The following is a 26008-nucleotide window of genomic DNA, read 5'->3' as shown; positions in this document are numbered from 1 at the left end:
GAGAAGAAGGAGGGCGCCCCGCCACAGACTCAATACTGGCACAAATCAAATAGATTTACCATGATTACCATTTACATTTTATTTTACTTTTTAAAACGGCTTCATGTGCTTTTGCAAGCGCTCAGCAGCGCCTCTCTCTCTCTCGCGTGCACGCTTTCTCACTGCTGCGTGCGGAACCTCGACAGTGCCTCCCTGACACTGAGTGAAGGAGTTAAAAGTTGGCGGTGTTTTCCAACTGGGTTCCGTTGTCTTTTCACGTAAAAGTTAACAGTCAACAGATGTTACTGACGGTTGATCGAGTATTATGACTTAACGAAAGGTTAGTGTTTTCCCACACACACACACACACCAGTTCTCTGTGCACGAGCTCTCTCTCTCCCTCCCTATGGTGCGGTATGCGCGCGCACGCTTAACAGTATTCTCTGATATTTTTGAATTTGCGCTGAATTGCTATACGCGATCTACAATAAAACTATCACTCGCATTTAAAATTAAAAGCGCTCATAAACACAATCAGATTAGAAGATCAACCCTGCATGAGACACACAGATAATCCGAAATCACCTCGTATCAGCTCTTCAATGTAAATTGTATCAGACAATGTCGCATTTAAATTAGGATTTTAGCAGTATAAAGTAACGGTTGGATTAAACACGAGGTGTTACTGGGTCGTGTTTAGTCACTATCTTAAACTCTTTCTTGTTGTCTGACAACATATCAGATAATATGTAAAAATAGCATTCAGTTGTGTTAAAATACAATATAGGCTAATAAACAATGAAAGTCAGATCAGACAGAGTAGAAAAACAAATTTTTAAGTAGGCTAATATTTTCCCAAAATCCTGATATGTCAGAATGTTAACTAATACCAGCTACACGCAATGTAGATAGCCTACTTAAAGGAACAGTTCACTTAATTTAAATGGTCATATACCTAAACTTGTTTTAAACCTGTATGAGTTTCTTTCTTCTGCTGAACATAAAAAAGAAAAGAGTTAAGAATGCCGGTAACCAAAATCAGTTGGTTCCCATTGACTTCATATGTAGGAACAAAATAACATGCAGTCAATGGGGTTCATCAACTTTCTGGCTACTAAGATTCTTCAAAATATTTTATTTTGTTTTCAGCCGAAGAAAAACTCATACAGGTTTGAAATAACTCTAGGATGAGTAAATTATGACAATTTATTTAAAGTGAACTATTCTGGAACAGAACTGTTGTTTAATCCATGCAAAATACAAAAAATGAATACCATCTATATTAGAACATGTGGCATTGCACAAGATTTTGTGAACCATGCTTAATATTTTCTAAACCAGTATTTATTTTCATTTGAATTTTTTGATTGGCCCCCCCTGACTGGTTCTTGGTCCCCCCTGTGCCCCCCCATTTATAAAATCCTGGAATCGCCCCTGCCTGGCACACCTTATCATCTCTGCACCATTTAAGACTCTCACACACAAACACACTGGCCCTCATTTATCAAAAGTGCGTACACCAAATTTCCAGCGTACACCTTGCGTACACCCAAAACCACGGTGACTTTGAGATTTATCAATATGGACGTTGGCGTACGGCACGCTCAAATCCTACGCCAGCTCAGGAGGTGGTGTACGCACATTTTGAGTTAGTGCAGAAATGCGCAAACACTTCCTAACACCACAAAACGCACTGACAAACTAAAATATATGATATATTATGACCCACTGTAAAAAAACATTGTAATTATAAACTTCAGTGTTTATTTTTATGCAACAATGTTCAATGTTTAATTTGTGAGACTTTATCAAAGCATTTGATTTGTATGCATATGTATTCCTTCAGTTGAGAGCCTGTGCGCTTTACCTGATGTTTCAGAGCGAGCATGTGAACGGAGCTTAGCGGTAGCGGAGCGTTGAGCTGTGCGGTAATATTACCATCAAAGCGCCTTTCCGAAAATTCCGCTCGCTCAGGACCGCTCGTTGAACCCAGAACGCCCTATGATAATTTGCTAGTTCGAGAATCTGTAAAAACGTCTTGCAATAAGTTATGGAATTCAAGCCTTATACATAAATGTAAAGTTGAAAAACAAAGTTAATATTGAGCAGGAAGAAAAAATTTAAAGGGACTGCGGAGAGACTGTAAAGAGTTAGCAAATATTCTTCCTGGAATCTGAAGCGGCACATTGCAAGAAAGCACAAGGATGTGCTGCGAAAACATGGTAATGCAATAAAAGGTAAGCTAGTTACGTACCATTCGATGATAAATAAATACAGATGAGGTAAGGTAAAATGCTTGTGTTGAATGGAGCCGTAAATTTCTACCATGATGACATGCGGACAAAATTATGGCCACGAATTATTTTTTATGCTACATTATGGACACTTCTTTTTCTTATTTAGTCTAAAGTATGGCCATAAATTTAGAATTTGTTCCCAATATTCAACAGTTTGTTCCTTGGAATTAATTATTATAATATTTCGTAATTACTATTACAAGTATTATTACTTCAAATTATGAATTAGCTTAGTAAAACATGTGGATGTCGTGGAAACAAATTGTTAATTTGAATTATATCCGGAGCTCCGTATCAAACTGGATCTAAGATACAGCTAACAAACAACTGTAAATACAGAACAACACACTACAAAAGTTACTACATCATTTTAAAATATGATTTAAAAAAATTAACTGAACCATTAAGCAGACATAGAATTTAGATGTAGGCAACAGTAAATAATCATAATAAATAATAATTATTCTTCTAAATATCAATTAACAATCAAAATAATAAGAAGAATATTACAAATTGTCATCCAATTATTAATGTGTCTTTAATCCCACTCTTTAAACTCCCAAATAAAACAATTTTGTTTATTTTCACTTCCCCGGATTCTCTTCTTTGCCGTCTTTCGTGTGTCAATGGCGTAAAATGAGGGCGTGGGGGAGGCGGAGACTTGAATTTATATGGGCTTGTTATTCTAATGACGATCGTTTTCAGCCGCAGCATTTATGAAGGGCAGATATTGCGTACACCTGAATATCAACGGTTTCATAAATCAGGCGGTGAGAGGAGTGTAAGCATAATCTTACGCCAACATATACGCCCGTTTCTACGCAAGAATGATAAATGAGGGCCACTGTCCAGTGCTAGCTATGTTTGTATGCTGCATGGACTAATCTGACTCTATCTACCAGAGGCTTCCAGTCATTGTCGTCATCTGTGTTGGATATTTGGATACTCTGGAATACACCTGTGACTGGGTGGTGTATTTGTGCCTGCTCTTCACCTGGACTTTCATTGTTTACCATTACAATTTACCACAACTTTTAATAAACTGTTTGATTTAACTCTCTGCCTCTGTTGTCTTCTGTCCTTGACAAGTGACTTGAATGTTCCTCTAAAAATGTTTAGAATAATGTTCTTATAACCAAAAAACCTTCAGCAAAGTTTTTATAATTTAATGCAAACGTTAGGAAAACGTTAATATAATGGGGATGAAAGATTCTAATAATGTTTTAAAGTTATTTGAACATTTTTATAACAAGACTGGAACGTTCTAAAAACTTTCTAATAACGTTATCATAACCAAACAAAAAAGTTTATAAAAAATGTCAAAACATTGTAGTTTTTAACGTTCTAAGAACGTTTAGAACATAATGGGCCCTATCTTGCACCCAGCGCAATTGGCTTTGTCAGTGACGCATGTATCATTTCGTATTTTGCACCGGCGCACAGCGGGTTTTTCCCTCCACAGACGCACATCGGCAAACTAGGGAATGAATTTGCGCTCCCTGGGCGGTTCAGCGCAAAAAAGGAGGCGTGCTCCGGCGCAAACCATCTCTTATGCTATTTTGCAGTTTCAAAAAACAATTGCGCTACTAACCAAAAAAACTAGTCTAAAGTCAGTGGCTCGTTGCGCGTGGTTCATTATGCTATTTTAAGGGCGCATGCTTGACCATAATGTATAGCATGCACAACGCGCACACACTTTGCTCTAATTTACACAGATGCAACAGTTATTTTTGCAAATCATAAATTGTTACAATAAAAAATATAAGATAAGGGAAATCATTAAATCATAAATTGTTACAATAAAACATATTAATACATGAGATAAGGGAAATCATTGTGGTGAGTATTGTGGTGATAGATTTTATTTATTTTGTGTGACAAACAATTATCATGCAAACAACGATTAAAATATTTTCATAAGTTTGTTGTGTGGCTGTATTACGTTTATTTTATCTAAATAATAATTAAAATGTTTTCATAAGAAACCTTAATGTATGTGAACTTGATTTGTAAGTGTACTTTGGGGTTGGACCTTGCTTGCGTTTCTTGTGTCCGATTTCAAAGCCCCCAAACCCTTTCAGCGGTGAGGGTGGACGCAGCGATGTCCTTCTGTGTGCCCGGCGTGCCCGATTTATGCTGGCAAGCTTGGGATCCCCCCGTCTCCTGACATCATTGTAGTGCTTGGCGCAGCTGATGAGACAATTGCGGCTATTTCCTCTCACGCCTGTTACCGTCGCTGATTTGGGCGAGTTTCTCCTATCCCCATACAAAACAACTTCTCTGTCTTTGACTGCTCTTACAAGAACGTCGGTCTCATCGGCTGTGAACCGCTCCTGGCGTGCGCCTGTCAAATCCGTCATAATAATAGCAACCCGCCATGGAACTTGCGCCCTTGCGTTTAAAGGGAATGTTGGATAGCGTTCTGATTGGTTTATTTGACGTTACGCCCAAACCACACCTATGAATAATGAACCTACTTCAGACCAACCCCTTATTGATTTGCGCCCGGCGCAATACTTCTTTCTCCCGCCGGGAAAATAGCAACAGCGTCCAAGACCCGCCCACAAAGTCACTTGCGCTTTGCGCTTCGGACTTGCGTTTCAGATCGTTAAAATAGGGCCCAATGTTTTTATAACCTGTTACGAACGTTAGAAAAACGTTCTGAGAACATTAATATAATGGTGAATGGACTGTTTTAATAACGTTTTGAAACTTGTTCCTAGAACATTAATATAACAACAAACCGAACCATTCTAGAAACGTTTTTAAAAACGTTCTTGTAACCAAACAATAACGTTAATACTACGTCTAAAAAACTGGACGCTTTTAACGTTCCAAAAACGTTTAAACTTAGTGTTTTTGTAACCAGTTACAAACGTTAGAAAAACGTTCATAGAACATTAATATAATGGCAAATGGAAGGTTTCAAGAACGGTTTTAAAAACGTTCTTAGAACAGTAATATAATGGTGATTGGAATGTTTTAATAACATTTTGAAACACGTTCTTAGAACATTAATATAACCACAAACCGAACCATTCTAGAAACGTTTTTAAAAACATTCTTGTAACCAAACAATAACGTTAATACTACGTCTAAAAAACTGGACGCTTTTACTGTCTAAGAACGTTTAAACAATGTTTTTATAACCTGTTACGAACGTTAGAAAAACGTTCTGAGAACATGAATATAATGGTGAATTTAACGTTTCAATAACGTTTTTAAAAACGTTATTAGAACATTAATATAACAACAGACCGATCCTTTCTAAAAACGTTTTGAATAACGTTCTTATAACTAAACATTAACGTTAATACCACGTCTAAAAAACTGGACGATTTTAACGTTGTAAGAACGTTAAAAAATAAACGTTTTCCAAACTTTCGTAAGACGTTACGGGAACGTTTTTATAACGTAAAATTGTTAGCTGGGATAGAGGTACATCCCAATGGCATACAAAAATGTATGTTTTAGGATCTTAATAAAGGATGCTGTTTAAGTGACAGCTTGAGATAATTTTCTACCATCATTTTTCTGACAGTGTGATTTGTGTGTTACTTTATTATTTTGGATTTATGAAACACTTTATTCAAACTATTAGATCATGCTTCTGCAGCTTCATGTAGTAGCAGCACATAATAGAGACTCGCTCAACAGCGTGTGTTTCTATCAAAGGAAAATAACATCTAGATCTCTGTAATCTTTTTATGACAAAAATCTGATAAGTACAATTTTATTTTATAAAGACATTAATCATTTAGATGTAACATCTAGCTCCCTTTTCACCTTTATGTGACGACAACAACAACAGATACTGAAAACATTTTTTATCAGGAAATGTGTTTGATTCTTGCAGAGAAGTCAGGTTGAGACTTGTAGTCTATTTATCATCAGTGATCTTGTGTTCAGGTCCCCTTGAAATTCAGTTACTATTACAAAACTATCAGGAAAGGCCAATTCATGAAATAACTTGAAAGCCTTGTGTTTGCACTGTGTAATGAATGTTTTTCACAGTATGGGGGGGTAAACTCAACAGCACTTCTGTCCATACACGTTTTCTTGGAACAAACATACTTCCCACAGTTCCCTTTTTCATGAAATGAAACTTAAGGTAGCCCCTCAAATCTGATTGGACAGCGATATCTTACAATAGTTGACATATGTTGGTTAGTGTAGAGGGAAGCCAAAGAGGTTGTGTTACTCTTTCAGTAAGGATATTCTGTTGTGTTGATTCAGCAGTACTTAAGTGGACAACTGTAAAAGAATCATGTACCTTTTATTGTCTCTGCTGTTTCTTCATGTTTCAGCACAGCGTTGGACTTTGTTTGGTTAGTATATTAATATAGACCAGTGTTTTCAGATTGAAAATCTAATAATTAAGTGCTGTATTTTTTTACTTCATGCATTTTTACATGTTGAGTAGTTTTGACTGCACTTTTTTACTTTGACTTTGTTTTAAACATGTTTCACATATATTTGCTCTGCATAAAGATTTGTAACTTTATATTTTTTTAAAAGTGAAAATCTATTATTGCATATCTACTTATATAAAGTACTATTTATGCACTATGAATTGTATAAAATACTTGCAGATATTTATAGTGTATGTAAATGTAACAATAGTAAGTGAAGAGTTTGTGTATGTGCGTCAGGTGAAAAGTCAAAGGCTTTGAGGCGTGAGGGCAGCGTGAGATTGGTGGGTGGTCAGTCTTCATCTGGTCGGGTTGAGGTGTATCATGATGGACAGTGGGGTACAGTCTGTGATGATGGATGGGAATTGGCTGAAGCACAGGTGGTGTGTCGTCAGCTGGGTTTCTCTGGAGCAACATCGGCCACTTCTGGAGGACGTTATGGTGAAGGTAAGACCCACAGCAAAGCATGCAAGTAAGAGAATATGATGGCTGTGTTTAATGACAGCTAAGTTTGTACAACAATTGTGTTTTATTTGTGAATCTTGTTTTAGGATCTGGTCCCATCTGGTTGGATGATATGAAGTGTAAAGGTTCTGAGAGCTCATTGGCTGACTGCGGGTTTAAAGGCTGGGCTATTACTGACTGCACACATAAAGAGGATGCAGGAGTTGTCTGTCTCATTGGTACGCCATCTACTGTATCTGCATTCAATTTATTTAACTAAATTTGGGAGGAGCATGGTCATGTTTTACAACCAATCAGAGCAAGAAGAGGTCTGTATATTTAGCCGTCCTTCCCCTCTAGCAGCATCCCTTCCCCCTCCTCCATTGCCTTGCTTTCTATACCAGTTAAGGAGGAAGGGAGTACTCTGGGTTTAGGAAAAAAATTCTGAGCCTGGACGCCCCCCTTGGACAGCATGCCAAAAATGCTTTATTGTCTTATCTGGTGTACTAATCCAAACTTGTGAATTGTAACTTTATTTTTAGGGGTCTAAGCACTAGAGATGGAGCACTGTTGCCTCTGTTGTTTAGATTGTGCCATTATTATCATGTTTAGACCGTGTTGGATGTGTTTGGATGTGATAATGTGTAAAATAGAGTTAGTGAAATGAAAAATGATCTCTGCAGTATTTAGTACATTTATATTGCACTAGAAGGCATGGCACTATTAGAACTACAACGGCTTTTGTAGTTCTGAATTATATTTCAGTTGGTATTAAATGTAAAATTTTACAAAATAAATATTAAAGGAACAGTATGTAAGAAATGTATATCAATTAATCATAAAATGTCCCTGATATGTCACTAGACATTAAGAAATAATTTTTATTTAATATACTGACAACAGTGGTCTGGCCATTGCAACACATCCTCGCCCCATGTCGTCAATGTTTGGCGGCGCTTGACCGTTCGTCGGTGTGTGGCGCGGAGGGTATACCTTTCGCGTCGTTTTTTGACGAACTGGGGACTTCAATACTATTACGTCCGTTGCATTCTCTTTCCTATTTTCTTACCATTTTCGCGTCGGTTTAGGGTTAGATTACCCAAAATTAAACAGTGTACGCGAAATTAAACAGTGTACGCGAAATTAAACAGTTGTCACCTGCCGTTGGGGTTAGAAACAGTTGTCACCTGGCGTTGGGGTTAGAGTTAGGTTTGGGTAGGGATGTCATTATGTAAATCTAACCCTAAACCGACGCGAAAATGGTAAGAAAATAGGAAAGAGAATGCAACGGACGTAATAGTATTGAAGTCCCCAGTTCGTCAAAAAATGACGCGAAAGGTATACCCTCCCCGTCACATATTGACGAATGGTCAAGTGTCGTCAAATATTGACGACATGGGGTGAGGATGGGTTGGGCCAGGATATTGTCATTTAAAAAGTGGAGTTGCAGCCCTCAACTGATGTTTATGTTGTCATTTTGTGTATTGGCCACCAGTTGTGTGATTGCAGTACCAGTTTTAGCCACAATCCTACATACTGTTCCTTTCATTCTTGTCTTTTTTACATATTGTTCTCTGATTTACACTAAAAATAATTGAAGAGCTCAGATGCAAAACCCTCTGAAGTGCGTCTTGAGATGTTTTCTTGTAAATGAGCATTTTTATCAGACTCTTAATGGATTCTGCCAATAAACCAGTATTTCTTAATGATCTCAGGCTGTACTGCACTTAAGTGAGTTTGAAGCTAATGTTTTTGATGAACGTATATGTTAATGATATTGGTAGCACTTTACAATAAGGTTCATTAGTTAACATTAGTTAACTACATTATTTAACATGAACTAACAATGAACTTAATTTCAACAATTACTAATACTTTATTAAAATCTTGTTAACGTTAGTTAATGCACTGTAAACTAACATGAACAAACAATGAACAGCTTTATTTCTATTAATTAACATTAAAAAAGATGAATAAAGACTTTAACAAATGTATTGCTCATGGTTTGATAATGTTAGTTAATACATTAACTACTGTTAACTAATGAACCTTATTGTAAAGTGTTACCATAATATCATTATTTATTTTTTGCATCTGAGCTTCTCAATTTTACTTTGTAAAAACATCTGTCATGTTTATTTCATTTTTAAAAATAATTTAGGTTCTAAGACTCTGATTTCATGATTTATGAGTTACAACCAAATATGTTTTGAACCATCTAAAGTCATTTTCACACAAATCCTTGAAAATGTGTTCAGAAGAATGAAAGCAATGTTATAATAGCAATAATAATAATACATGATGAATATATATATATATGTGTGTGTGTGTGTGTGTGTGTCTGTGTATTAAACTATATATTTAATACTATATATTTAACCAGTAATCTTTCCATAATTTCCTTTAAAGTGATATATAAAGAGTCTATGCATTGTTTTGCACGTACTGATCAAAGGGATGAGGCACAAATTTGCCTTCTCGGACAGAATTACCTTGAGGTCGGTCATTTTTGAATGTGTAGCAATGCACAATGGCCACATCTGTAAAGTGTTTTATATGGGCTTCCTACATTTTAAAAGATTCATGATTTATTAAATTTGTCTGACTTGAGACAATATCTTGTTAATTCTCTTTGCAGGTAAAAACATGACTAGTAATGACCAGTTCTCTCTGGATAACAGTCTGGGTTTATCTGATGATCTGGGTGCTCTGTTTGACAGTGGAGATGGTTGTGATGTCAGCATTACTGTACGTGACCTCAGTGAAGAAGTAGAACTGATGTTTTGTGTGCACAGTGTGATCCTCATGATGTATCCAGAGTTCAACATAACACACCACTCCAGAAACCTCACTGTGGAGCTCAGTCAGACGTGCCATTCACACATCTCTGCTTTTCTCAGGTAAAGGTCAACTGTTCATCTTTTACCTTTAAACAACCAAACCTTATAAAGAATGTTTTCTTTTTCAATAATGCAACTGTTGTTCTCAGGAAAAAGGTGTCCTAAAGAATACTGATATATAAAAAATATGAAGGCATGTTTTCTATCATGCAGTCTACTAATTTTGAATTGCATATCCTGTGAAACACAGTTCTGACTGTAATAATAGATTTACAACTGATTTCATTATTAAGGTATTATTATTGATGGTAGTTACAGGTCTTGTACATTGGCATATATGGCTCTTTTTCCTGAGAATGACTCTGTCAGAATGCTTTCTAACTACATAAGAGCACAGTAATGTTAGACACTTACAGTATCTCAACTGTTTTGACTCAGGTATTTGTACACACGCCAGATTGATGTTTCCATCACATCAGCCCAATGTCTCCATCAGCTTGCTCATATGTTTGGTGTAAAGAAGCTTATGGAGGATGTTGGCAGGGTCTTTACTTTACTCATTCCTGAAGACGATACCTTCCAGACCCAGGTGTCGATGTATGAGTATGGTGTCCACACAGGTGACCTTGTTTTGCAGGAGAATGTCCTTCAGTACCTTTCCTGGAACTGTGAGTTTCTCATAGACTCTCCAGTGTGGAGCAGCCTCTCTTTTCACATGATGGATGCTCTGCTGTTGCGCTCAGATCTGGTTGTGAAGGATGAAGCTTTTCTTCTGAAAGGGCTGGAGAACTGGATCCAAGATAAAGGAGATGCGGTTAGTCTAGAGCAACAGGCCGGCCTCTTAAACCACATCCGCTTCCTAATGATCCCTGTAGATAAACTGTATGAAATACAATTTACCTCAAACATTCTCCAAAAAACTCACGAGAAACTCTACTTTAATGGCCTGCTCAGAGGCTTTCAGTTCAATGTTCTGCCCTTCTCTAAGATCAGAAAGAACATGGAGAACATCAGTAATGAGTATCTACCCAGGATCTATACTGCAGATAAGTGGAGTTTGTTCATCAATGACACCACCAACTATAACCCATACAATCAGTTTAACTACCCCTATGGCCAAAATAATAGAATCCAAACTCTCTCCACTCCTGTACACACTAGTGCTAGTTTCAAAGACAAAACTGTCCAATGGCAAGCACAAGTTTTCCTTAGCCGTCAGGAATGCTCTAACCATGGCTTCAGATGTGATTCTGTTCCTGTTGTAAGATTCCAAATATACAGCAATCCATATAATTATGTCAGCACTGTTCGCTTTAACAACAGGTTGGTTCTTACCTGTAAGAAAGAACACAATGTCTTTCATGTGCAAGATTTTAAAAATAACATGGCAGTGATTCCGGCTAACAGCAGCATGGGTTTAACTAATCCATGTCCTGATGACTACAGTTTCAGATTTGTAGTGCGTCCCGAGTATATCTGACTGCATACCAGTAACTTTTAATGTCTTTCAATGTAATCCAATAGTGTTTAATGTCATGTTTAATCATCATGTGCCACAGTGTGTAATCTTTGCAAATACTATCTTATATCTCATTTGCACGTACTTTACGTGCTTGGTTAATTTGTATTTGTGTGACCACATTCAAAATTTTTATACGATTTGCTTTTGCCCCTGTGATGTTGGTGTTAGGGGTGGGGTTTTGCTATTGTTTTATGATAATCGTGTGTTGTTGCATGATTCACTTTGTACAATTTCATACAAAATAGCTAACTCATAAAATACGTATGAATTCTTGTGAGATCAGGCTGATCTTTTTTAATTTTGAATAAATTGATTTTGAAATAATAATTTTTTGTCATTTTGAATTGATAATACTAATGATCAGAATGTTTGATTTGAAGATGCTTGTGAATAAAAATCCACATTACCAGATTATCAGTTTGAATTTTATATTTAATCTTGACATACAACATTTAGATAAAGTTCACTGTATCCACATGACAATTAGAGGATGTTCTGTCATGATTTATGAGGAACGGAGCCCAAGTGCAGGTAATGTTGAATTCAGAAGGGGTTTATTTAAAATAAAAGCCCACGTGGGGAAAAATGATGTGACATAAACAGATAACAATAACAGACAAGACTATGAAGTGCACACACTATTCCAAAGCTATACTAGACTTATCAGGAATGGGGAGGACAGAACCCAAATGCAGACAGCTCTTTATCAAAAAGACTTTTATTATGTAACAAAAACTCCCTATAGGGTGTAAACAAGGCAAGAATTACATAATAACAGACATGGCAAAAAACAAGACAAAGACTCCTGACGGTGAAACACAGGACACACAATGATCCAGCACAAGACAGCAGACACCATGGCTGCATCCCAATTCAGGGGCTGCAATCTTCCAAGGCCGTAGCCTTCAGAGGGCAAGCCTTTAAAGGCGACTAAGGCCGCTATTCGCCTGGTGTATTCGCCTGGTGTATCACTTGCTGTGTTACATTATTACTAAAATAAATAGATAATAGCAAACAAAGGACAAAACATGGACCCAGAAATGTTATTGTTTTATTAGCAATTTACAATTTGTTCCAGGAGATGGCGGAGACACTGCACTCCCAGCGGCACCTGTTATGTATCTATCTTGGCCAGGTAAAATAAGTAAACATGCTTTTTGAAGGTACTGTTGTGTTGTGGGCAAAAATTTAGTAAAATGAGGTCTCCAAATTTGGTTATTTTCATGAGAAAAAAAAAACAGTGCTGCAGTGTTACCCAATATATGTAATATAGGTATGCATAAATGTGAATTACTTGCATATGACAAACTCTTCAAAGTTTTGTGTGTTATGACACCAGCCAAAAAGACGTCAATTTGTTTGAACTTGCCACCTTCAGCATTTGCAGAAGAGAAATGCACCATATACTGTACTGCATTATTAATACCAATGCAAACACACGTGTTATAATGAAATGGACTTTTCATTTCGCTGCAGAATACAGACTACTTTAAAGGGACAGTTCACACAAAAAATACTGTCATTTACTCACTCTCGTGCTGAGAAATTTATAAACCTGTATTTTTTGTCCATATTAACACAAAGGAAGATATTTTGATGAATTTTCGTAAGCAGTTCATGAGGCACATTCACTTCCATAGTATTCTTGTTTCCTACTTTGGAAGTGAGTGGGGTTCACAAACGCTTTGGTTACAATCAATCCTAAAAATGTCTTCCTTTGTGTTTATCAGAAAAAAGAACATTAGACAGGTTTAGGCCAACACAAGAGTAAGTAATTGATGACAGAATTTTCTTTTTTTAGACGAATCAGCAAGATAGAACTTACTCTTAAAGGCTTTCCATGTCTGACTTGCATATTCTCACAATGTTGCTTCAGTACATCATGTATTTCAATGAAGTATGCCAATCTCTCTTATTGTTTTTCCCTCAATCAGACCAGATGCCCATTCTGCAGGGTGAACTGTAATGTTCCCAGAGGCGTCATGCCCATTCAAACTAAGGGGGCACATGCCCCCTTGGTTTTTTTGAGCCAATGGATTTTGCATCCAACCTCAAAATCAAATAAGCGTCCATTAATCTGTTATTTGACTTTTAATCTATTTAATATACACACTATTATACATTCTGTGCTGCATCCTTGTCACTTTTCGGAGATTTTCGCCGCTTTGATAGTGTTCTGATCATGTTACATTACTTTTATTCTGGCGGCAGTTGGCGCTGCAGTCATTGCAGTCGCAGACATCATCAGCGTCTGGGCGCGCTCACGAGCTATCTGCTGTTGCTGGCTTGCTGCTGCATTTGGCTATCTGAGGAATTAAAACGTGTTAGAAACGCTCACAACATTTCCAAACCCCAGTACGGTAATGTGCAGTTAACCTCCTCTGTGTAGAAAATGTATGGTTTTAAATGTGACCGTCTCAACGTTATATTAGTAGAGATTCATCTTCTTGGCACAACGCCAAAGTTCGTCAGAGTTCATACCAAGTGGTGTCCAGAGCATTTGTTTTGCCTATTTCCACTGTTCACTGCAATCTTCACAGAGTCACTGAAGAGATGGTGGCCATTTGCCACAAAGTCATTTATTTCCTGAAGACCCCTAAGAACTTGGAGACAGTTTGCCATGGATTTGCAGGGCTGGCATGTTCGCATTAAGCCACCAAGCAGCCCTGTTGGTGACTGCTACAGAAACAGGTAAATTATTTCCTTCAATAATTCTGCAGGCTGTTTGTAATAATCAGGGCCGCTTCATTGATATGTACATGGGCTGGCCTGGGTCCGTTCACTATTCCAGAGCTCCCCCGAAATAGCCCACTGTACAGGTCGTCACTGTATCCTCCTCCAGGCCACTTTATCCTTGCAGACGGAGGGTACTCAATAGGGATGAGCGAGTACAGCATTATCTGTATCTGTTAACCATATGAATGATCTGTATTTGTACTCGGAGTGGGTGTGGCCTAACCAGGAAGTAGGCGGGGTTTGTCTCGAAATGGGCGGGCTTTAACTGGTATGTTATTTTAAGCATGCAATTAATATATGGGTTGATCAGAAATTGTTATATTTATTGTGAAAAATATAAAAAAATATTTACAGGACAGCATCAGGATTGAGCTTCAGAGCAATGGTTTTGATCATGATAGCAAACGAACTATATTACCTAACAAGTTTTGCAACAATAAAATCAAAACAATGCAGTGCTGCAGTATGCAATTATGAAGTAAAATGTAATGAACAACATAACTTTCTTTTTTAACTTTTATTTTTTTATTATTTTATGATCAGTGTTATTTTATTTGTATTTATTTTATTATTCTTTTTTATTTCCACACCAGGTGATTGTGTGTGTGTGTGTGTAGCTTAATAATTAATTTGTAATATTTATAACACTAGCTTAATACCATTATTTTTTAATGAAATACAGCAAAAACGTGTCAGACACTCAGGCCTTGTTTACATTAGAGCATTTGCGTTTTAAAACGGCATTTTAAAATAAAAACAATCCCCATTTTACTGACATTTTAAAAAGAATCTTCATCCACACTATACACGACCATAAACGCATGAAACATGACCAATCACATAACTAGGCATGCGCATAAAAGTGTAAAATAACTTATTACTCTAATAATAGCTTACCTTTGCGCATTCATGCAGCCTAGGGGTGTGCAATATTGACAAAAATTCATACCTGGGTCCTTTGCCGGCAACTACAACAGACACTATTTTTGAACCTATAAAAATGTGTTTGGGAAAGTCTTCAGCTCCTCCTACAACAACATATTAATATGATTAATAGGTTAAGGTTGATGTGAACCAAACAGAAAGGTGTTTATGATTTAAAAAGGAAGCATTCATGTGAACAGTACTAAACAGTAGCGAACTTGAAGCAAAAATAAATTTCAGCAAATGCAGCAAATTCAGCAGATACTTATCTTCCCTTACCTGTCGCTGTTTAGTGTGCAACTAATGAATAAAAATTAATATGATGTTAATTTTTAAAAGTATGCGAGGTCCGTGCACGTCCTCCGCTAGCAACACAGAAATAGCAAAAAGCGCAATCGGCTAAACGAGCATTAAATATTAATATGACGTTGATTTTATTGTTTTTAATTTATATTCACAAAACTTATCAACAAAACATCGATTAAAATTAAATGACAAATTATATGAAACGAAATTCATTTTAAAGTAGCAAACAAAACTTAAATTAAACTCAAAAATAATGTCTGACCCATTACAAATCTCCCTTCATATTGGCCTTTACAACGTCCTATATTGCGTTTAAAATTACAGTCTATCTTTCGTAATAAGCTAACTAAATTTAAACAAAACAACAATAACATCAACAACATTACAACAATATTCAAACCTAACAATACTTAAATATAAATACATAAATATAAAACAGACATTATCCATAAGGATACATGTTCAAACAAACATCTACCAACCAGCTATTATAAACGCTATATCAGATTACTATTTTTGGCAAAACCTCCGTTGCAAACCTTCATATTGACTCGTATTACTCGTATAATACTCGTACTCGGCAGAAGTGCTTTATCCGTACCGGATACTCGTTTCAGCCGAGTATCCGGCTCATCTCTAGTACTCAATGTCATTAGAAACATACAGTCAAATATTAAATTCAAATGTTAAAAACACAATATCCAAGGTGTTTTACCTTTCTCCCTTCCTTTACATTCTATCGTGTCAGGTCAAAACAGTCGGTGCCGTCCTCCACAACATCTGCATTGGGGTTGGTGACATCACTGACATGGAGGATGAGCCTGAGGAGGATGACTCAGATGATGAGGGGGAGCAGGGTTTGAACACAGTCAGTGCTGCGCCATGGCAAGACCAGCTGTCTGCACAGGTGTCGGCCCTGGTGAAGGTACCCGTTGACCATGACAACTTGTAAGAGACAAGATAAAAAAGTGGCGTAGCACCACCTCCATGTTGTAATTTATGCTGACACATTGCTGTGATTTGTACTAATCATTATTACTATTTCAACTACATACATAGCAGCCGTCAATTGTAGAGTTGGGTCCCAGTCCGCCTTTGTCGAGTACGAGTCAAGACCAAGCCCTTAAACATCAAGTCCGAGTCCAAGTCCCAGTCTAAAAGGGTCCGAGTTGGACTCAAGTCCGAGTTCTTAAAGGCCAAGTCCAAGTCGAGTCCGACCAAGTCCAGAAAGTAATTAAATTGAAAAAAGATACAAAATTTGTATTGTAAATTGTTACTTTCTATTAATACTTTAACCTTTCAACCCATTAAACCAATGGCAGTATAAAAATGTAATAAAAATACCTCTATTGCATCTTATCATTGCCATTGAACATTTTTGTTTTATGTCAACTAGTTTCCTATCAAAAATTATTTCAAAGAAAAGAAAGGAATGGTATTACTATCTTCTTTGTACCAGATGTCTTGCAAATAAATTCTCTATGATTTTCGTAAGTAAAACAAATTATTGCTGAATTTGAGGACATTGTGTTAGCCATGCATTGATGTGTGTGATGTGTGTGTTTGTCTGCACGAATGACTACGTTTACATGCTGTCAATATTCGGGGGCCCGTACCATGAAAATGGTTAAACAAACTCAGGGTTACAGGATTAGTTTCAGGTTGACAAAACCAAGCCAATGTTCAGGCCTTGTTGGTACAAGCTATTTTCATGGTACCCAAAACCCAGGATTTGCACAAACTAATCCTAAACAAAGCTGGCTAACCAACTAAACCGGCTTCATGGTATAGGCCCCGGGTTATGGTCGAGTTAAGGTCGGGTTTCGGGTTTCTGAAACATTCGGAATAACCCGTTTACATGCGTGAGCAGAGAGAGTTACCCCTGTATAAATGGAATTGGCAATATCTCGATGTAAACTGTGATTGAAAGGTAAATGCGGTGATTTTGCGTGGCTCACTAGTGCGCTTTGCTGTTTTACTGCCTTCATTTACTAAAATAAAAGTATTATTTAAATCCAGAACAAGCTGCACCGATGTAGAAGCAGGGTAGGCTAAGTTACATGTCTTTCCTTTTTTTGATAAAAAGATTAACAAGCTATATACTAGCCTTCAGCTAAATATATTTTTGAAAAAAAAAATTAATTGAACAACAATTTTCTAACAAGAAGGTTTTTAAGTGCAAATTTACAGAGCATCGGTAAATAGAGAACAACCACGTCTTAAAGAAATTTAAATTAGACAGTATTTATGCACCTATAAATGTACAAAACGAATGCAATAGCTTACAGAAGGCAATGAATATTTATTTATGGCATTTTCAATAATATATTAGTAGATAAATTAACATATATAAAGTATGAAAACGAATAAATCATTATTTTGGCTAAATTAAGCTGGAAAGATCGTTTTTATAATTGTCATCCTTTCAGAACAAGCTTTTATGCTATCTATAATAACTTACATTATATCCTGAGTGTTACTTGGCCGAAAATATGTAGAAATACATGCAAGTAAAAAAAGTACAGAACAAAAATGTTTAGCTCACGCGGATAGAACGAAAAGCCGTTAATTAAGCGGACTGAGGACGTGCAGAAACAGAGTCGGCAGATAATCATCAATGTTTAATGTTTCGCGCAGGTACTGTTGATGGTAAACGTTCATATCTAAATGTCAGGTAAGAGTCAAGTATTCAGTCAGTTAATAATAAAGCCACCGCCGTTATTGCAACATCCTAATCCACAGAGCGGACGCTGCATACAAAGAAAAAACCTAAGGTTTTTATTTTAAGTGGTTTTAATGCTGGTAAGCAATCAGTTATATTATGCCGCTTTGTATTTGTGTGGATCAGTTAAATTAAAGTAATTTTAATTTTAGAAACTGCATCTATGCAGACGACGCTATGCAGTTATTCTGTCATCTTTCACTTTTTTCACACATTCACTGTATTTAACGAAATATGAATAGCATAGTATTACATTTTGAATTCAAATTCACAAAAAAAACCAAGTTACTCTCATAACTATTGACAACCTATTTGAACTTTATTATACATGTATGATGTGGAAAAACAAGAAGGGCATAGCAATATATTAGTTTCGTGCAAAGCGCGGTTGTTGCAATTGGTTTCCTCCTCGCTCTAAAAGTGTATACAAGAAGTTCCTCTACTCAAAAGACCAAGATTCCTTGCGAATAGAACATGCGCAGAACACAAATCAATGTTCCTTTTGATGGGGATATCCCGATGCGCGTTTACATGACCAAAATTTTGGGCTAGAAAAGAGGTAACCCAGGGGTAATATTCGGGATTTTAAAAACAGGAATATTAGCATATTCGGGTTTTTGCCGGTGTTTACATGGACGTGCGCGACCGGGTTATTGCTAATATTCCGGATTTGAACGGGTTATTGGCTGCATGTAAACGTAGTCAATGATGCGACTGGCTGCTGCCTGCCAGTGTGTTGCAGTAAAATAACAGGACTGTATCTAGTAGTTAATCAAGTGTTTAAACGTACATCATAAACAGATCTCTCTTCTAAAAAAATTAATTACTAGAAGGGGAAAAAAGTCTTCTGTATGTGCGGTTCAGAAAATGACAGAGGCACAAGCGTTTGCTGACTAGTGTTGCCTGATCTTGCACTAAAAAAAACATCAAACAAGAAAATTCCAATAATAAACCGAAATAAATCTAAATGCTTTACTTCAAAGATCAAAATACTGGGATCGGCACCTTCACACTTTATTAACACCAAAAACTTGATCGCTTCATGAGCCAAAAGCCATAAACGGTTAAGCGCCAAAACGGTATTTACGTACAAAAAAAGCTGAGGACCTGGCAACACTGCGAGACCGCGCGCTGTGAAGCAGCCTCACAAAAGAAGCGTACAAACACAATGCCAAGACGGAGGTTTATTGCAAAACACAATGCTGTTAGATTATTTTGGTCAAGATTATTTTAGTCAGAGCTGTGAGTGATAAGCACGCGAGACGGCAGAACGTTGCTATGGTTATTTCTGTGTCAATCATCACGTTTTCGGGAGTGAGTCTTGTTCCGTACAGACATGAAACGAACATTTAGGGGATTCACTCCCGCATTTAAATGGGGTTGTCACTCCCGAAAGTTTGCAGTGTGTACGAGACACTGAGACATTAATTCATTTCTCATCTCAAGTTTATGCTGGTTTTATTGTTACACATGACGCGGACTCAACTGTACTCTGAATATTTTCCGAGTCCAAAATGTCCAAGTCCGTGTCAAGTCCGAGTACAAATTCACCCGAGTGCGTGACAAGTCCGAGTTCATTGAAAATTGGACTCGAGTCTGGACTCGAGTCCGAGTCCAAGTTCGAGTACCCCAACTCTAGTCAATTGAGTCAGTCCTGCAAACCAGATGAGGGACAATGCGGTGGGCAGTGGAATATGTATTCAAAGCACCCAGCAGACCAGCCTACAGGATGTCCCACTGACAGACATTACCAGGTTTTGTGTTAGCCCATCCCGATCCAGCAGGAGTACATAGGACTCCCTGCACAGCTCAAAATGGGATGAAGGAAACCCAACAAAGAAGGATGGAAAAAACTGTTCTTGGTTTGTCGTGATTGCAATTATTGTTTTTTTTTGTTGTTGTTGTTGTTGTAAAGATGCAATGCACAAACAACATCAATGCAGTGAAGTTTTTTTTTTTTTTAAGGTGACACATTCTCAAAAATAAATAAATAATACATTTAATTTCTCAACTAATCAATTTTCAAGGAGCACAAACAGCTTGTCCATCCTCTCTGCAGTTTTCTGCCTCTCTTTGGAATTTCATGTCATCCCTGATTAACTCCAGTAATTCATCCTTTCTGTCCCGTTTTCTCTTCCTTTGTGTGATGGCTGGATTGTCCTCATCTTGCTCTTCCACTGGTGAACTTGGACCTGGTGTGTCCTCTGGGATAGAGGCAATTAAAACAGGGGGTTGGTGGAATGACTCTGTCCTAACACCTCATTCATGAGGGTAAACCAGGGCCATGTGGCAGCAGTGGATTTCCCACTCACTCGTTCACCAGATGCTGGACACTTGCAGTCCTAAGACAGAGGAAAAAACCATGGCAGTTAAAAAAAACAATACAACAGTTCAGACCATACAGTCAACGTAATGTAAATACTTTGTACTTTTTTTTTAAATTGTTCCACTTTTTTTGGCCTGCATGTGCGTGACCTTTCCACTCAGGCCCATTTCCTCCAAAATTGTCCTAAGGCAAAACAAAGGGAAGAATTAACATGTAGAATAACGAGCTCAAAACCTGTAAGCGCTTTGTTCCTACTATAATGACAACCGTAGGAAAAAGGTATGCAGCAGTGAAGGGCTATGATGACCCTACACCCAAAACGGAATGTGCTACTGAGATTTTAGTAACATCCAACTGATAATAATGCACGAATGTGTGTGGAGAAGCCCAGCTCGCAGCAGAGAAGATGTCCTGCAGTGACACTCCCCTAAACAAAGCCCAAGAGGTGGCCACACCTCTCGTAGAATGAGCTCTGATATTCTCAGGTGGTTGCACTCACTTCGATTCGTATGCCAAGTCAATCGCGTCCACAAGCCAATGTGAGAGGCGTTGCTTAGATACGGGATTCCCTCTGTGAGGGGGCATCCATGAGATAAAGAGCTGGTCACTCTTCCGGAATACCCTAGTCCTGTCGATATACACACTCTTCAAACGGGGGACTACAGGCGGAAAGGGACTACAGGCGGAAAATAGCACTTGTGCTACAACCTGGCACAAGGCATCTCTCCTTGTTCTTATACAAGGTTAATGTTAATTTTGTGCATTGTCCCTGCTTAAATAAAATGAAACTGAAACTGAGAATACGTCTGTAATGCACGAACAGGACATAGAGCATTAAGCCTCTGATCCTCCACAGAGGAAAAAGGTGGAGGGTAAAAAGTGGACAGCTCCAGCACCTCCGATGTGAAGAAAAAACTTCTCCACTCAGAGAGAATTTAGTGCAAGAAAGGTGCAAAGAAATGCATGCAGTTCGCTAACACGTTTAGCTGATGTTAGAGCCAAGGGCAGAGGTACCTTAAAAGACAGCAGCTTCAAGGAAATAACACCCAGGGGCTCAAAGGGGTATTGAGACAGGGCATCCAGCACCATGGAGAGACATGGTGTCCGTTCAGGGACAGATTTCCTGATGACTGGCAAAGAATGACGGGCACCCTTCATAAATCTGCAGATTAAAGGATGCTGCCCGACAGTAGGGCCATCAAACCCTACGTGACAAGCAGAAATAGCCGCCAGGTAAACCTTAATTGTGGAAAAAGACCTGCTTTTATCCATAAGGTTTTGTAAGAAACATAAAATCTCAGGGACTGAGCACTGATAGATCGTACCCATTACACCACCCTTCAAACACTTGCCACTTACAACCATATAAGGACCGTGTAGAAAAGGCTCTGGCATTTTGAATAGTAGAAATTACGCGCGGGTGTTATCCCAGCGCGTTTAAGTTTGTCCTCTCACGGGCCAAACCCAGAGAGCCACCCTGTCCTGGTGTGGGTGATAAATTTCCCCGTTCGCTTGAGACAACAGGTCTGTGTGGAGGGGGAGGGGCCACGGCCGGGCATATAGCAGAGGAATTATTTCTGCCAACCACTGAGCTTTGGGCCATCTGGGTGCAACCAGAAGGAGAGACAAGCCTCTCTCTCTCACTCTGGACATTGTGGGAATTATAAGGCACAGAGGAGGGAAAGCGTACAGCAACACTTTGGGCCATGGGTGGGCTAGTGCATCCACCCGAGGGGTGCGTCCGAGTCCTTTAGCGAGAAGAACATAGGACAATGGGCATTTTCGTGCGAGGCGAACAGATCTACGGTTGCCTGTCCGAATCGCCTCCATATCGCACACACCACTTGTGCCGCTGCTAGCCATTTTGGTGCCCTAAGCATAATTCCTTTATAATGCCCCCCACCCCGACCCTAAGAAAAAAAAACGTTTGTTTTTGCCAGTTTAATTTTTTATTGCCAAACATATAACTTAATAGCAGAAAGTAAAATCTTCACAACTTTAGCCAACACCCACTACACATTTGAAAGTGCAAACTTTTTATAGAATAGCAAAACAGAAAAATTACCAAACTTAAATTATCAAAATAATCCAGACATGTTTTTCCCAAGTACAATGTCACTTTAAATCAATTACATTAAATAAACATCAATAAGTAAACAAGAATACTCAATATTCTTAAATAAAACAAAGATTCAGAGAACTAAGTGTCACAGTAATGTTTGCTTCATATCATGACGTTTTATATTTATATATATTTAAGAGTGATGAATTGTAACATGTGCACTGACTGCTAACATTAACTTTTACTGAGAAAGTATTAACCACCGTCACGTCAAAATAAACCACAAAATAAACTACTGCTCAATATCTAAAGAAACGTAGTAAAAAGAAAGTAAAAACTGCGCCAGTTATTTGTAAAATGCATATGCATAGGTAATGTTTTACAGTAATGTTTCTCAATTTAGCTTGCACTGAAGTTATAAATTATAATAACATAGTTTGCTAAACATTAACCAGCAAGTTCGAGGCGCATTACGATTAGCAGCAGCTACAGCTGCAGCCCTTGCGCATTTCCCTTATTTAGAAGTGAATGATTAAACATGATGGACTTACCTGCAAGTAATGCGGGCATCATCCCGCAGTTTCTTCATTTTTTTCCGATCCTGACTCCTGCTGTCTTTTCGGGGACATTTCCAAAAGTTGCCTTCTGACTGGCCGTTTCTATATCCGAAAGCTGCAGCCTGCGCGAGGTCGCACATGCAGGCTGCATACGTCATCCAGCTTTATTTCAGTTAACTGAACAATACATTAGCAAGTCATAACCATATTACAACAATTTACGATTAACTAAGAATAATAGTTAATTTTATAATTGTTAATATTACGAAATAAGAACGTTTTGATGACGTATGCAGCCTATAAATGCGACCTCTGGAGGCTGCAGCCTTCGGATTGAGAAACGGCCTCTGTCAAACTTCGTCAGGCGCCCGCGCGATCAACCGGCACGGACAATCAAAGGCTGGGGGGCATATACTTTCTAGACTAGAGCCATTAAATTATCTCGTTCCCCCTTTTTTGTAACATATACATGGATAAAAAGGGCCTAATAATATTTTTATAGGCTAATGAAATAATTTGAGCATTAAAATTTTTTTTCATTAGGCTATTATTTTTGGTGCCCTCTCAGGACGTGGTGCCCTACACACAGCGCGTGATGCGCGTTATGGGAGCGGCGGGGCTGGGTGAAGACGTCAGTCCCCGTAAAGAGGGTTTTCCCTTGACAGAAGATCCGCGCCACTGTTCAGAATGCCCGGAACATGAGTTGCGCGTAATGACAGAAAAACCCCCTTGCTCCACACTAACAGCTTGTGAGCTAGATTGTGGAGTTTCGATGACCGCACACCGCCCTGGCGATTGATGTATGCCACAGCTGTTGTATTGTCGCAGTGAACGAGCATGTGATGCCCCTGCAGACGCGGCAGAAAATTATTCAGAGCTTTCCATATTGTAAGGAGCTCCAAATAATTTATGTGTGCTGAACGGAGACCGCTCGGCCACAGCCCATTCACCGTTCTGCCCTCCTGGGTTGCACTCCACACTGTTAGGGACGCAACTGTCATCACGACTTTTCGCAGCATAACTGTCCCCAAGGGTGTCCCTTGTGCGTAAAAGTCTGCGTTCCTCCAGCAGCGCAGAGCTGCCGAACAGGTGCGCGTCACTGTGACACCGCGACAGAGATCGCGTAACGGGCTGAAATGTAGTGACAAAACCCATTTCATGAATGGTCTCACGAGACGCAGGGGCAAAACCTGAATAGCTGAGTCCATAAGACCCTGTAATCTGAGGCATGAACGATACTGCACTCTCTTCCCCTCTCTGAACTGTGACACACAATTCATTAACCCTCTGGGGTCTAAGGGGTTTCTAGGGCCCTCGGGAAGTTTTGACATGCACTGACATTTGTGCTTTTTTCAGTTGCTTAACTCTTTTCCCGCCATTGACGAGATATCTCGTCAATCAAGAGAAAACGCTTCCCCGCCAATGACGAGTATTTCCGTCTTTCCACAATACCGCTATTATCCACTAGGTGGCGCCCTTCCGCAACTTTTTAAACCCGGAAGTATTGCCCTCTGGCAAGCTGCTGCATGTCCGTGTCTGTTTTAAAGATCGCTCTGAATGGGATCTCTATGAAAAGTCCGTCACAAAAATTGAATTATCTCTGCTTTTTGCTCAAAATGTGGTGTTTTTGCAGAAACCTACCCATATTCAAAAGTTGATTACAAAAGAAGTTCTCAAGGTAGGATGAAAATTTTTTTTTTTTTTGAAAGCAGAGGGTCTGTTCTTTCATTTGGTGTATTGTATGTTTATATATCTGAAGAAGAACATTTTCTGGAAGGCATTAAACTTTGGTGAAAATCATGAAAAAGGCTGGCACTGGCTGGCAACTTTTTTTTAAAATGCTGGCGGTGAAAGAGTTAAAAACATATTAATGGCAAAAGTCTCATAACACTGCGTTCATCAAAAACTGGGCTACAATATCATATAATCAACATGTATGTACATGTTTGTATTTTTGAGAGAAACAATTTTATGCGTGGTTTTTGAAAAAGCAAAATAATATAATAATACACTGATATAGGTCCACAAAACTAATTCTAAACATGTTTTCCCAAGACTTTTCAAAACAGGATCTAGTAGTCTAGAGTTTTTTCTTCCTCCACCTGTCACAACACAAACGACATTAACACCAATTTCTGAAGGTAACTACCGATGTGGCTCATGTAGTCAATGTAGCTACACTTACCGTTGTACTTCATTTAAACATCCGCAATCTGGGACACCGATTCTTATTAAAGGTATTATAAGTTGTAAAACAAAAGCAGTTATCTACCTCATAACATGCCCTTGCGGTAAATCATGCGTTGGCAAAACATCGCGTGAATTGAAAACGAGTATTTCAGAACATCGCAGTACAATCCGATGTAAAAATATGAATTATCCCTTGGCTGCTCATTTTGTTGAATTTAACCACCCTATTGCTTCCCTACGATATGTAGGAATTGAACGAGTCGCTTTACCGAGGAGAGGTGGTGATCTTGACTGCATTCTACTTAGACGTGAAGCATATTGGATACATACATTAAGAACTCTTGTACCTTACGGTCTAAATGTTGACTTTGATCTGAGCTGTTTTTTTATGAGTGTGTTTTGAATTTCATGTTAGGTGATGTTTGTATACTGTTGTCTTTCTTGTATTAACTCTTATCATGTCTTTGTAATGCAAAACAGGCAGGATGGCGGCCATTTTCGGGACAGGCAGGATGGTGGTGGTTTTCTTGAAGACAGGTGCAGGGACAGGCAGGGTGGCGGCCATTTTAGTGACAGGCAGGATGGCGGCCATTTTGGGAGCAAGCATGGTGGCGGCCATTTTGTGATCAGGCATGACTTTAACAGGTTTGGGCAGAATGGGCAGAACATGGCTAGGTGTGTGGTGAATATT

The 26008-nt window shown here is 38.4% G+C and overlaps 1 protein-coding gene across 1 annotated transcript; it reads left to right on the top strand.

Moving 5' to 3' along the window:
* The first annotated feature begins 6439 nt into the window (after positions 1-6439).
* LOC129427019 (galectin-3-binding protein A) lies at positions 6440-11905 on the top strand. The gene is made up of 5 exons (XM_055183148.2): positions 6440-6604; positions 6929-7135; positions 7240-7371; positions 9771-10032; positions 10411-11905. Exons 1-5 carry the CDS (start codon positions 6544-6546, stop codon positions 11450-11452), a joined length of 1704 nt encoding a protein of 567 aa, XP_055039123.2. The 5' UTR covers positions 6440-6543; the 3' UTR covers positions 11453-11905.
* Positions 11906-26008: the final 14103 nt, after the last annotated feature.

This window comes from Misgurnus anguillicaudatus, chromosome 19 (genome assembly GCF_027580225.2).
Source record: "Misgurnus anguillicaudatus chromosome 19, ASM2758022v2, whole genome shotgun sequence".
NCBI classification, from domain to species: domain Eukaryota; kingdom Metazoa; phylum Chordata; class Actinopteri; order Cypriniformes; family Cobitidae; genus Misgurnus; species Misgurnus anguillicaudatus.
The sequence above is the reverse complement of the archived record's forward strand: the minus strand, read 5'-3'. Positions and strand labels throughout refer to the sequence as shown.

Coding starts and splice junctions, on each gene's coding strand:
- LOC129427019 (XM_055183148.2), top strand. CDS start 6,544: ATGTACCTTTTATTGTCTCTGCTGTTTCTTCATGTTTCAGCACAGCGT. Junction 7,136..7,239: donor TGGAGGACGTTATGGTGAAG/GTAAGACCCACA, acceptor ATCTTGTTTTAG/GATCTGGTCCCATCTGGTTG. Junction 10,033..10,410: donor CACATCTCTGCTTTTCTCAG/GTAAAGGTCAAC, acceptor GTTTTGACTCAG/GTATTTGTACACACGCCAGA.